At 40.9% G+C, this 13187-nt stretch overlaps 1 protein-coding gene across 4 annotated transcripts in view; it reads left to right on the top strand.

Moving 5' to 3' along the window:
* The window catches only part of OGFOD3 (2-oxoglutarate and iron dependent oxygenase domain containing 3), a 43682-nt gene that overhangs the window by 18683 nt on the left and 11812 nt on the right, over positions 1 to 13187 (top strand). For 2 of the 4 annotated variants that reach the window (XM_048323402.1, XM_048323401.1), the window contains exon 8: positions 5157 to 5280. In XM_048323402.1, coding sequence (XP_048179359.1) covers positions 5157 to 5280 — 124 coding nt within the window. Of the gene's footprint in view, positions 1 to 5156; positions 5281 to 5881; positions 5937 to 6037; positions 11397 to 13187 lie in introns of those variants that run through there. The other 2 variants (XR_007207504.1, XM_048323403.1) reach the window with 2 other exon arrangements.

The following is a 13187-nucleotide window of genomic DNA, read 5'->3' as shown; positions in this document are numbered from 1 at the left end:
AGTGTACCTTGAAGTCTATGACAGTATTCCTTGCCTTAAAGTATTTCCTGGAAAAAGCCAGTCTGAGGGAAGTACAATATCTGTCGTTGGTCACAGCATCGGTGTGAGTTCCTGTGTCCTTGTCATGGGGGCAGAAGCAGCTTAACTTTAGAAAATGTGGTGGTAGTGATGACACAGCTTATGTTTGACAGCAGAAAGTCCTGCAGGGTCGAATCTGCCAGGTTTTGGATGCTTCTGGTTTGAAAAGCTCTGATGTAACCAGTGAATAGGAGTGGCTCTGGATCGGGGGTGATTTTGAGGTCCACATTGTTTTGATTTGTGTTGGTAGGAAATGGCTGTAGGGAGCAGATTGTGCTGGTGGGATTCACAGGAATTCCATCATGTGATGCTCACTTCCAAGACACCCTTGGGAAAAAGTAAACTGGTGATTCTGGTTGGGTGAAGTGCAGTAAATTCATCAGTTCCTTATAGTTTTTCTGCAGTTTCAGAGAATCAGATTTCACTGCCACAAGGGTGGGAAAAGCAGGATACTTCAACAGCTGATGCCTATTTTCTCCACTCTTTTATTTTAGCCCCAAAAAAGGATATTTTAGAATTTCAGACTGATTTACTGCTGTAATGAGATTTGTGTCTGCACGAGCGCTGCTCTCCAGTATTCTCTTTATTCTTTCTGGGTGTGTTTTGCATTGGGAAATGAGTAAGGTGGTTGGATAACCTCACAATTAAATGTTTCCACCTAAATATCTCCTGGAATGTAGAAGTTATTTTGTCATTTACATGCAAATAGGTTTCCATGAAGAGAATTTGTGGAAGCTGCTTTTCTGTCCTGTCATCCTGAGAGTGCCTGAATATGATGGACAGCAGGCTGAATGTTTTCCTGTTTTTATCCTTCTCTTTTGTCCATGTTTTATTTATCTTGCAGGCTGTCTGTTCAGGGAGCAGATACGTCAATTGATTTGCCTTGGCTTTTTCTAACCCATCTCCAGCTTCAAAAAACAAAACAGGCAGAAAAAGTGCTCTCTTGGGCTTGGAATGCATAATCTAGACCTTAGTAGTGTCTATACTGAATAATTGGGTTGTCTGATTTATGACAGTGGTTGTTGGACTCCGTGATCTTGGAGGTCTTCTACACGACCTAAATAATTCTGAGTCTCTGTGAAGAGAATTAACCCAGTTGGGGCAGTTACCAAACACCTTGTTCATAATCATAAATAGTTTGAGCAGAGACTAAATAGGATGAAGATGGGCAGCTTTACAGGTTGCCTTCAGTGCAGCCAGCCTGGTTTGTTTTTCACTTCCTCCAGCAAACTTTGCCACTTCCAGACTGCAGTTGAAAGAAAGGAAAAAAAATAACATTTCTATTGATCTGAGGTAGGAAGTGCTTCCCAGAAAAGAGCATTAGTGTTCTTATGTGGCCTCCAAAGCAAGTGTGAATACTGGGAAGTTGAAGAAAGATCAATAAAACTTGCCAGTTTGTTGGATGCTTTTGTGTTGGATCATTATTTATGCTTTCCCCTTGGAACAGAACAAATCACTTTAGGTATTTCTGCATAATTTAACAGTGAAGGTTACTCCTAGAAGACATCAGGATTTTTTTCTTGCCTCTTTCCAAAAGAAAGGTAAAATGAAGCCTGAGAAAAAGGCTTCATTTTTCTGCTTCAGAGTGACTTTGTTGTTAAAAAGACTTCTTGGCTTCCTGTGGCTTCTTGGAACACATGAAAACCCCTCTTGCCTTTTTCCTGATGTTGCTGAGTCTCCTGCAATTGTATTTCTCAATCTGAATCTCCCTGAAGGTTTTTAACTGCCTAATGGAGTAGTACAGATTTATTGTGTCTATCTGAGGCTTTGTTTTTTTTTCCCCTAAAATTTATTTGGTTTGTAGTTACATAGGAATGGAATCCCTGAAATCCCCTGAATGACTCATTTAATCTTGTTGAATTTATAAGCATCTAAATCAAATAAAGAGAGTGTTGGCTTAAGATGTGGAGTTTCATCTTGGATGGAATTTGTTCAGAACTGAGGCTTCCAAATGTCAAATACCTGATTTATAAGGGACTTGCTGTTGCACACTTCACGCTGTCAGCAGTACAACATTCTCTGGTAGAAGAAGTGTGGGGCTTGCAGATTTGTGCAGTCCCCTGCCTAGGCAAGGATCCTGTCATCCTTCACAGAATTGTCAGGCTCTGCCATAAGATGGTTTGGGGTTTGTTTTCCTTGAATTTCTTCTATCAGAGCTATTTCAGCACTTCAGTGCACATTTTCCCAAAATTGCTTGGGGTTGTTTATTTTTTCTTCAGCCTAAACATGTCCCTGATGAGTTGATAGCTATTTTTGTCCCTCCTTCCACCCCCATGTATTTATAGGTGGGAATCATATCCCTTTTTGGCCTTTGTTCCTCTGAGCTGAACAAGCCAAACCTTGAAGTCTCCTTACCTGCAATGTGCTCTCCATCTCCCCTGCCCTTCCCTGTACCTGCAGCCTTCTCTGGCTGCTGACTCTGTCACTGAGAGCAGCTGCTGTCTCTTCTAGCAGACTCTTCTTTTCTTCCCCTACATTTAATAAAACACATCAAAAGATCTTATTTCTGCCCTGGGACAGCAATAGCTCTGAAAATTGAGGAGGTTGATTCTTGTGTCTGCTCAAACCCATCACCTCAGCTCACCTTGTAATTCAGAGATGTGCTCTTTGCTCCTGCATTGTCTGCTAAATAGATACTGCCAATAAACAGAACACTGAGAGTAGCTGTCAAGGCTGTTCTGGTGGTTATCTACACAGAATTAGGTGAAGGCTTACAGGAAAAGAGCAGGTTTTTTTTCTGTGTGCTACACCAATGCTGATTGGAAAGTGAATTTTCTTCTGCACTGGAAAGCAGAGGATGCTGTCCTAAATATCCTCAGTATCTGCAGACATCTTGCATGGTCCTACAAGTGTTTAGTTGCATAGAAATGTGTCCCTCAAAAAAACCCACTGCAAAATGGGGCTGGCTAATTCTGGCAATTAGTTCTATTTATAATAGCCTTTAAAGAAGTGTCATATAAACATCATTATGAGCATCTACCATTAAATATTATCTGTGTTTGACTTTTTGGATAAAGAGTGTTCAAAAAGAGCACACTAACCATGTGACATAGCAGGCTGAATGGAAATATCTGCATTTTTTCTCTTGAGTTGTTTACAAGGAGCTGTAGAAATGTGATTTGCAGCTGTGTGGCTGCATGGCTATCACCTGCTTTTAATGATAGCTTTTCTCACATAGTTTGAACTTTTGGTTCAATTATTCATGTCTGGTACTGGAAATCATTACCAGGGTAACAAATATATTTGATATACATGGGGGAACTTCTAGCATTTTAAACAACTGAGTATAATTTCGTGCCTCCTTTCCATAGTGTTGCATTTCTCAGGCCTGGCTGCTTCTGAGAGTGAGTAATGAATAAGGACAGGAACAGAAAAGGCATTTTCCCTTGCACACTTCCTTCCCCAGATTAGTCATCTGTAGAAATCAAGTGTGTTTGGTTAGGCTGAAATGGTTCATAGTCATCTCTTAGAAGTTTAGAATTGGTAAGGCCACCTTGGAGGGGAGGGAGAGTGGCCTGAGGGAGCAAAGATTGCTGCTCCACTGAAGAGTTGATAAAAACAATTCTAATGCATTAAACTTGCAAGTATGAGTTGAATGAACTTCTTCACTGTGCTCATGCCTTCACTGGCTGGAGACTTCCTTAAATCGACTGGAAGTTTTTATCACCAAATCAGTGAAGTGGAAAATACCTTTGCAAAGCTGATTTGCATGAGAAGGGCTGTAGAATGGGTGGTTTGAGGTGTTGCACTAGCACTTGCTCATTAATTCCCATTTATTGCCTTGTATTGCTACCAAGATTTGGGAAAATACAGGGAGAAGGAGATCACTGTAATATTTCTCTCATTTTTGTGATTCAGACTGTGTAGGGCAGCATATCACCAGATCTGGCTTTTTCCTTTAAGTCCTTATGGTCAAAATAATAACATGAGTATGAATGAAAATGTCTGCCTATTCCATCTGGTGGTGTGTTCTCTTTAGTCACTGCCCTTACAGGAAAATGTGTACAACTGCTCTTGAGCCAAAATTTAACTGGCACTAATGAGTATAACTTGAAACTGAAACTATTTAGAAAACTTCTAAGTTTGGAAGTAGCACCTACCTCTAACAGTCAGCAGGTCAGTCAAAACACTCTGCAAATGCTGTGTATTTATGCAGTAGTGCTGTGCTGCACATTTCACTGTTTGACAGTGTAATGCTGAACTTTTGAGTTGTGATACACAAAGAAATTGGAGAATACAGACATTGATTTCAAGTATTTTTTAATTGCTGGTGACACATAGATATGAAAGGAAATATTTCCAGAATCAGCTAAACTCAGTGTTAAATATTTAGATAGCTTCACTCTGAGCATTAGTATGTAGTATTTCTTTTCTCCAACTTCAGCATACGTGTCAGCTAAAAATAATGCTTTAAAAGGAAGGAAAAATCACCTTGTTATACTTTAAAAGTGGGGTGTTTGGTCTATAGACTGAGAAGAAGCAGAGACTTCCAAAGTCCAGTTTGAAGAGTTTTAAACAAAACCTGTATGGAGGAGAGTAGAAGCTCCTCCAACAAACGTGTGTTTACTTGGAAGTTCTGATTTACTGTTACCACGAACCTCCTGTGTGGTAGCTCATGAAAGAATACAAGTGAGGTATCCAGAAACCTTATAACCAAGATTAGATAATGAGTGGAAATCATTAGGCAAGGGCTATTCTTCTGCTTATTAACCTCCTGGTGAAATTTTATCTTGGAATAGTATAAATGGTGTCTTTTTGATGCAATGCACTTCTGACACTACGTTGTTTTTTGCTCTTGGGTGATAGAAGTGTATAGGAGCATCTCTCTAATTATGGAAACTGTAACATAGAAATAATAAACATAACATGCTAGTCTTGTAGTGTCTGTGTAAACACAAGAGAATAGACAAATAAACATATATAACTTCTAGAAAATAGCATTCTTGGTTTTCAAAGACCCCTTTATTAAACACATGAAAAACTGAAAATTAGGAAAACGCACCAGATCTATCTGCTCAATCCTGCAGAGATAAGATAAAGAATTTGGTAATTTCTGGTAATTTTGGCTTTCCCCACAGGTGACTTATGGCTCTTTTGACTACACTTCTCTGCTCTATCTCTCTGACTACTCTGAAGACTTCGGGGGTGGCCGGTTCGTGTTCATGGATGCAGATTCCAACAAGACAGTGGAGCCCCGAGCAGGTATGAGCCCAGGCTGGCTGCAGGCAGCTGGGCAGGTTGTGCCATTTATTGACTGGCTGGGCTGGCAGGTGGTGTGGGACTGTGTTTTGTGTCAGCACAAATAACGTGGGGTAATGTAGCACTCTGTGTTCAGATTGATGACATAAAAAGTAAGGATTAGAACAGGTTAAAATTTAGCCACAGGCTGCAATAGCTGGTGTTAAGCCACAAGAAGTGACTTCCTTGAAAGCTGTAAGGCTTAGAAGAGGTGGCTAGTTCTGACAGCTTAGCAGGTCACTGTGCAGCAAGAGCAGAGCTAGCTGTGACTGCAGCAAATCCAAATTAAAGCCATTTATTTTAGACTGGCCTGAAATTCCTTTGCTGCTCAAGGTGGGACTTAGTACCCTGTAATGGCTGAGGGCTGGGTATGAAGGTGATTGATTGCCACAGCTCTGCTGACCTGCTGGAGCATGATGAACGATGATTACTTGGGTGTGAGTCCATCCCTGCTTCCAGGAGGCCTGACAGGGATGAACCTTCTGATGGCTGTCAGTTATAAATAAATAAAAAACCTTTCAGGCTGGTTGGAGAATTTTCTAATATGTGGATAATTTGAAACTAGAATGACTCTGGGGCTGCCTAGAGAGGAGCTCAGCCTCGGCTCATCTGTCTGGCAGGTGAGTGCTGAGCTTCCAGCAGTGTTAGCTTTTATAATGAAAAAAAAAGACAGAACACAGCAGGAATATAAAGTTGTCTTTTTTTTTTTTTCTCCCTGCAGCAGTGTGGCTGATCTTGCAAGACATAAAAGATGGAAATTTACTCATTTAAAGAGCCTCAGTAATTGTCTGCTGCCAGGCATTACCCCAAGCAGAACTGACTTCAGACCACTGCTGCCTGCAAATTGGGATGGGAGTTTTTTGACTTACGGATCATAGCGATCCACTCACCTGCAGTGAGGCTGCTTTAGATAAACTCTGAGATTACCTGCATTCTGGGTTTGCTGTTCAAGAATTGTGTGTTTGATTATTTTGTTTTTTCTGACTGGAAATGAACTCTAAACTGAAAGCATCATCTTTTGCAAAATGCTGCCGCCAGTATTTTGGAAGGGAGCAGATTAAACTGTTCCGTTTCCAGATGCAATTCTAAGATTACCAGGTTTTTATAGCTGTAGAAATCACAGCTGAATTCTAGGTACGTGAGGAGAGCTGTCTCCTCAGTGCAGGGGCACTCAGCCTGGCTGCAGTGTGCAATGTGCCCCTGACTTAATTTCCAAAAGTCTGTAACTCTGCAATTGCTTCCATTCAGCCCCATGTGTTAATTTGCAGGTTTTCTGCTGCAGGGTCTTTACTCTTTGTCGTTTTGGAGGAAAAAGGGGAAGCTGATGAAACACAGAATTTCTTTTTTGGCTGTTCCCTTTGCCAGGGGGTTGTATGGGCAACATGTGCCACAGGACACACCTGAAACAAAACAATGCACAGCTCGTAGGGAATAGCACAACTGTGCTTCACGGACACAAGAGAAAATTAATCTTAATGCCAGTTACACTTTTCCAACACAACTCTGTGTTACCACAGTTGTCAGGGGTCCTGTGATTGTGTCACAACCTCTGGTGCACAAGTACCACTGATGTCCTGTGAGCAAAGGGGAAAAACTTTAGAGGTGAAGCACAGTGCGAAGGCATTTGCACTTGTTTTTCCTCTTGCTGATAAAATGTGTTTTGTGAAAGAATGACCCCAGGCTGTTTTCTGTCGCTGGTACAAGTTGATGTATTTTTCATGTTCATAATGTTCCTCTGCAGTGTTTTTTCTCTCCTGTCTTTTTGGCTTTTGTTTGTTTTGTTTTACGCTTGTTTTGATCCTTTGTGCTTCTCTTGTCACTCCAGCTCAACTTTTAAAACCACATGTTGATGATCTTTCACGCTTCTCATTTAGGAGCTCCAGGCTTTTATAGGATGACTGTCATAATCACTGGTTCAGTTTTCATGCTTGACAGCTAATTTACTTTTCTGTATTGCTTATGCCACTGCAGTCCTGAAACCTGGCACTTCTTGTTGTCTCATACTTAGCCTGCATTTTGAGGACCTGATACTGTGTGCCAAAATGAGCAGGTTTCTTTTTCTGTGAGCAGCAATTTGTTCAAGTGTCAGTGGGGAGCAGAAAGGCATTGTTAGTGATACAGCAGAGCAGAAAAGGAGTAATTGGAAATACAAGAAAAAGCAATTAAAAATAAAACATTGTGGGATGTCCTGTGTTTGAAAGTGCTGCCTGGGCAAGTCCCACTGCTGCTGCATATGCATTTGCAGCACTTTACTGATGAGGATCAGTGTCAGCCAGGCAGCTGGGGACAGGGAGAACTGTTCTGCTAGGAGTGGAGCATAAATTAAATTGCTTATCACTTCCCTCAGTGTAGATCACTTGCAGATTACCTAAGATGTCTGTAAGTCCTGACTCTCACATATTTGACTGAAAGACTCTCTAATTTGTAGGATGATCTTTAACATCCCCCAGTTTGGTTGTTGGCAAACATTAGCTTTAAGAAGGAATTATAATTTATTAACCTTGAGGCTCTTGAGATTATTTTCTTTTTAACAGAAATGAACAAGTCAGCACCAGTTCAAGTGTACAGACCTTTGGCTAATTCATAACCAAACGTGGCATGAAGGAACACATCTTTCTTGTGCCCTGATGGGCTTCAGAAGTGAATATGTGTCTTTTGACTTCAGTCAGGACCTCTGTCTGCCACAAGAAACTCACTGTACCACGAGGAAGAGAATTCCTAGTGCCAAGGGAAATATGACTTTGAAAAGAAAACATTTTTTGGTGACATAGAAACAGATCTGAAGTCGCATCTGTGCCTTTTAAATATATATGGAAATTCTGTTTCCAAAATTGTCATACTGGGATTTTTTTTCCACCCCTCACACCAGGGTTGGCTCTGTTTTTGAGAGACTATAAGAAAGAGAGCAACATTTTGAATGAGGTCCTTCAAAATGAAGCCCTTTCAACATTAACTCTTTTTGCTGGTCTGAGACATGATTTAGTAATCTGCAAGACATACAGGAGGATTAAAAATAAATGGCAGACATCAAGGCTTTCCTTTTTCAGTCACAAAATTGGTATATTTTCTGCTGCTGCTAAACTTGTCAGTGTTTGAAGTTTCATATTTTAAAATTCCATATTTAAAATTTCATCATTTTACAGAGTCTTGTGTGAATTTGGGGTCTGGCAGTATGAGACAGGTCAGACTTCGCTTGATCACGAAGTGTAGATGAAACTCTGCTGTTGGAATGAAATCTCAGTACTGGTTCTGTGTTCCTTATTTGCATGTGCATTTCTTGGTTTGAAGGTCAGCTTTGCTGCACTTACTTTCAGCTTACAAGGGAATTTGTTCTTCATACAAGTCATTTATTATACAAAGGCAGAAGGAAAGGTCGCAGTCACTTCTGTGTGTTTCTGGAAGAAAATAATCTGGGGTGCAAAATGAATTCTGTACATTGGAGTCTGAAATGTGACTCCTCCTTTAATACCAGACTTAACATATTCTCACAGCTGTCAGAAGTGGGTGTTTCTGGAAGTGTAAAATATTTGATTTGAAGGTATAAGATATTTGGGAAGTTCCCCCCATATAGATAGTCTCATCTTTCTCTGTATTCAATCCACATCATCCAGATTCAGTCTAGAGCATTATAATCTTCTGCCAATCCTAGCTTTAGTTTTGCTCCAATCAGTAAAAAATTGGAGCACATCTTGAAGTTGAATCAGTATCAGCTGAAAGCTGAGAATGTTTTTTTAAAAATCCACAGAAGTAGCTGTCAGTTCTGCTGAGGAACAAATGGAGCCAGCATGAGCAGCTGCAGTGAGCACCAGCCATGCAAAGGACAGCAATTCTTACTGATTTGCAATACTCATCACAAATTGTGCCAGGGACTGGTGAGGTGATTGCAAAGAGAAGTGGTAGGAAAAGGAGGACCTGCTGCAGTCATGTCAAAAAGACATAGAAAATAGCTCCTTATTTCTCTGTAGAACTTGCTTTTTGTTTTGTTATCTGTGGAAGAGTAACTGTCTTCCAGGCAGGTTTTGTATTCTAACGGTGTTTGATGACAGGTTGACAATGGCATTAAATGAAACACTGTTTTAACTGGGCCCATAAAGCAGTAGGTACCTGGGAGTGCAGGTCAGACCTGCACCTAACATGGTGTTCCTGTGAGTGACTTCTGATAAATTCACTGCCTTGTTGAGGCAGCTGTTCCTGAGGGGAGCAGTGGTCACCTCACACTGCCTGGAGCATGAAAGGATTGAGGAATTCTGGGGGAAGAGTTGTCCTGTGTTAGTGTTCCACAGAGCATTGTGAAGCACTGTCAGCATTGAGAATTGTCCTCTAAGGATTTTCCCCTGCCATGGAAGACTTGCTTATAAAGGACCACACGTAGCATGTCCCATTTGTGCCTTTATGTAATCCATGTGCAGGCCAATATTTCCTGAATTTGAGTTGATACTGGTCAAGAAAATATGCAGCAAAGCTGAAGGTAGAAAGCAGTGGAGAATCAGCTTCAAAGAGTTACTCCGTGAAATTCAGGTAATATAACAGGTGAAGTAAAATAAAATACCAGGTTCAGCTGTGTCAGACTGTGGTTCAGTAGTGAGAGTTCATTTCTTGGTTCCTAGGCCATGTGTGAATGTCACATGCCACAGATGCTCTGATGGAGCCTCTTTAAGGGCCATTTTTGGAATCATTGAGCAGCAGAGCTCAATGTGCTTATGCTTCAGTGATTTACTAAAAGTAAGGACGAATTCCTTCTCTATCAGAAGCCCAAAACCCAGAACTTTGGCATCCATGTGATTGGACCACAGCTCTACTGGACATGCCATGTTTGGCAAGGTCAGGAAAAGTCAGATAGATGATCCTGAGGTTGTTTAATGTGACTGAAGTTGCAACACTTTGTTCTTAGTGAGAACTTTTTGTAGGAGGCCAGTTCTGAGCCCTTGTGCAGCTGCTCTGACAGGGAGAGCAGAGCAGACCTGGCAGCACTGGTTGGGTGAGGTTGAGCACTGGAGGGGAGAACTGGGAGACAGAGCCAGGGTGATATCCCTGTCCTTCTCTTGGCTCTAGGGAGAAGAGATGGAGCCAAAAGGCCTTGGGGAGACTCATTATTGATTTGGAGAGAGCAATTACTCAGTTTTCACTTCTAAATACTCCCCAGGGTTGTCACACCTTCAGACGGAGTGGAAACTGCTGTGATTTTGAGCAACCAACTGTGCTGGTAGGAGAGAAGCAGACAGGGATTCTGTTGATGTGTAAAAATGTTCATACACTTTTAGCAGGAAGTAAGTAAGTTCATTAATTTTCTTTAAAAACTGTAATTTAGAAGTTTTCCAGGCCCATCTGAATTTAAAGTAGAAGCAGCTACTTTTTTGAGAGTCTTGTTAATACTTCAAATTACAAGCCGGCTGTGGGAGACTTCACTATGTGAATCAGTGATTTTATTTATAACAGCAAGTAATCTCTGTCTAGTAACTAAATGTGGGACAAGTTTGTAACTAGGCTTTGATACCCATTGCAGGTAGTTTTTTGTTTGGGGTTTCATTTTTAGGCCATAGGGATTTTTATTCTTCTGTGCTTGACATAAATGTAGCAAAATTGTTCAGAGAAGCTTGTGCCCTCTCTTCTGGTGTGCTCTCTTCACCCCAGAGTAGGGCACTTGCAGACATTGTCAGTCCACATTCCTTTTGTGGGGTTTGCTTAAAGGACTTGCTTAAATTCTGCCCATTCAACTTTTTTTTCTATAAGTAATTGAATAAGTGTATCTGTTAAATAAGTTTTGTTGCATGCTTGCAGAAAACATTATTATCAGTTTATCTGCCTAATGATATGATGGGTTTTTTGGACACTCTACATGAGAATGAATTGGTGATTAATCCTAAACAGATGACGAGGATGAGAACACAACTGTTGTGCATTTTCCCTGGCAGTGCTTCTGTCTGGGTGTCATTCAGCAGATGAGATGCAGTTTTTCCTTCTTTCCTGAGTAACTTTTAGAGCTGATAAATGCTAGGCAGCCAGTGGAAGCTGTCAGTGCATAAGATGAAAGATGTTGACTAGATCTGTGGTGCCAAATAAACTGTTCTGCTTCCCTTTAACCAGACAGATGAGTCACTTCATTTCCTTCTGAGCAGCAGCTCGGTCTTCCCAGTGCTCCCAACCAGTTGCCATGGACAGTGGATGGTGGTGAGGCCCTTTCCATTCCCCCTGCCCTTCCCTGGTGTCCCCAGGGAGGAGAGTGAGGGCACAGTTACCATTCCCTTATCAATGGAGTGATGGTCGAGACAATCCAACGCATCATTTGCTTTTTCTCCTTGAAGTTCTCATGACCCAAGGAGTTTACAAGGAAATATGGCAGTGAATTAAACTAGGAGAGCCAGAAGGGTGCTGCCAAGAAAGCAGAAGGGGAAATTCCATGTGAAAGATGGGAGCATGAAGGGGCTTAGAGTCCAGTGGCAAAACAGGCAAGCTGCAGAGAGAAGCAATGGTCAGAATTGATGCTGATGTGCTTGGCCTGTTCTATGTGTCATCAGAATAACTGGGCTTGGAAAGGACCTCAGGAGCTGGATGTAATTTAGGAATTGGCCTTGATTTAAGAAAGGGAATTGGACCAGCTAACTTCCCAAGGGCTCTTCCAATCTGTTAGGCAACTAATGTATAATATTAGAGATATAATAATCATGGAGTATTTTTTCTTATGAGCATTGTGGTCTGTTAACTTTTTTATGGTTCTCAAAATCACTTCATATATTCCCCACATCTTGTCATAATTTAAACTGGTGTGCCCTACTAATTTTCCTCTTGCCAGAGAAGAACAACAGAAGATAATTTTTTAAAATAATACTTGTAAATCAGAGCATGTGTTAACTGCAGAGTGTTTTAATGATGCTTACTAATTAATGTTCACAGAAACCTTGTTAGAATAGGTCAGTACTGCTTTCATTTTAGAGACAAGGAAACAAATGACAGAGCAAGTGGTTTTGTTGAGTTTACATGTCAAGGGTGTAGATGTCATTGAAAATTGTTCCCTTTGTATTTCCCTCCAATCTGTATTGCCTCTCAGGACAGAGGTTAGGGAGCAAATTGAAGGCATCTTGTTTATGGAAGTGCAGCTGAAGATTCAACAGGGATAACACTTCCCAAGAGAAGCCTTTTGGGAATAGTGAGTTTTGCTGTGAGATAGCTCTGGGTAAATCTAAGAAGAATTCACTGCTAAGGGGCAGTTCTGAGTTAAACCTGGGAAAGCAAAAGCAGGGAAAAGCAAAGGCTTGTATTTAATACATTTATTCCTCCAGTGGTTTTTTGTTTGAGTAATTAAATGCTACATAATTGCTGCACAGTGAAATCTCCATTGCTTTTGCTGCTTGTTAAATATTATTCCTTAAAATAACAGTGTTGCTTCATCTAAATTGGGATCCCATAAAATTTATAGCAGTGGGTCTTGTGACTGGCACTGGCATATCTTCTTAGATAATGATTCCTGTGGATCAGTGCAAAAAATGGATTCTCAAAATGGCAGGAGAATAAGTGGTTACTTCTAATACAATTAAGATCTTGCTTCCTATAAGAGGTTGTTAGGAGTGCCCTGGCCTTGGTCACTGCCAGTGACCATCATCTGGCTGAGGATATTGCCATATATCCTTTGAAGGTTTTGTCAGATGGGATGGGAATTAACATTCTTTACCCTCTTTTTGAACATTTATACTGATAAAAACAACGTACCATGCAAAGAGTGTGCTTTTGCTTCAAAACTTTTGCAAAGGAAGTAAGTTTAAAAGGAATTCTTCCCAGCTGAGGAAAAAGCATCTTTGAAAACTGACTATAGCCTTGTTCAGTTACCCAGAGACCCCAGTGGATGCATATGGAAGCAGGTGATACCATATATATGA

This window comes from Corvus hawaiiensis, chromosome 19, assembly GCF_020740725.1.
Source record: "Corvus hawaiiensis isolate bCorHaw1 chromosome 19, bCorHaw1.pri.cur, whole genome shotgun sequence".
Taxonomy (NCBI): Eukaryota; Metazoa; Chordata; class Aves; order Passeriformes; family Corvidae; genus Corvus; species Corvus hawaiiensis.
The sequence above is the reverse complement of the archived record's forward strand: the minus strand, read 5'-3'. Positions and strand labels throughout refer to the sequence as shown.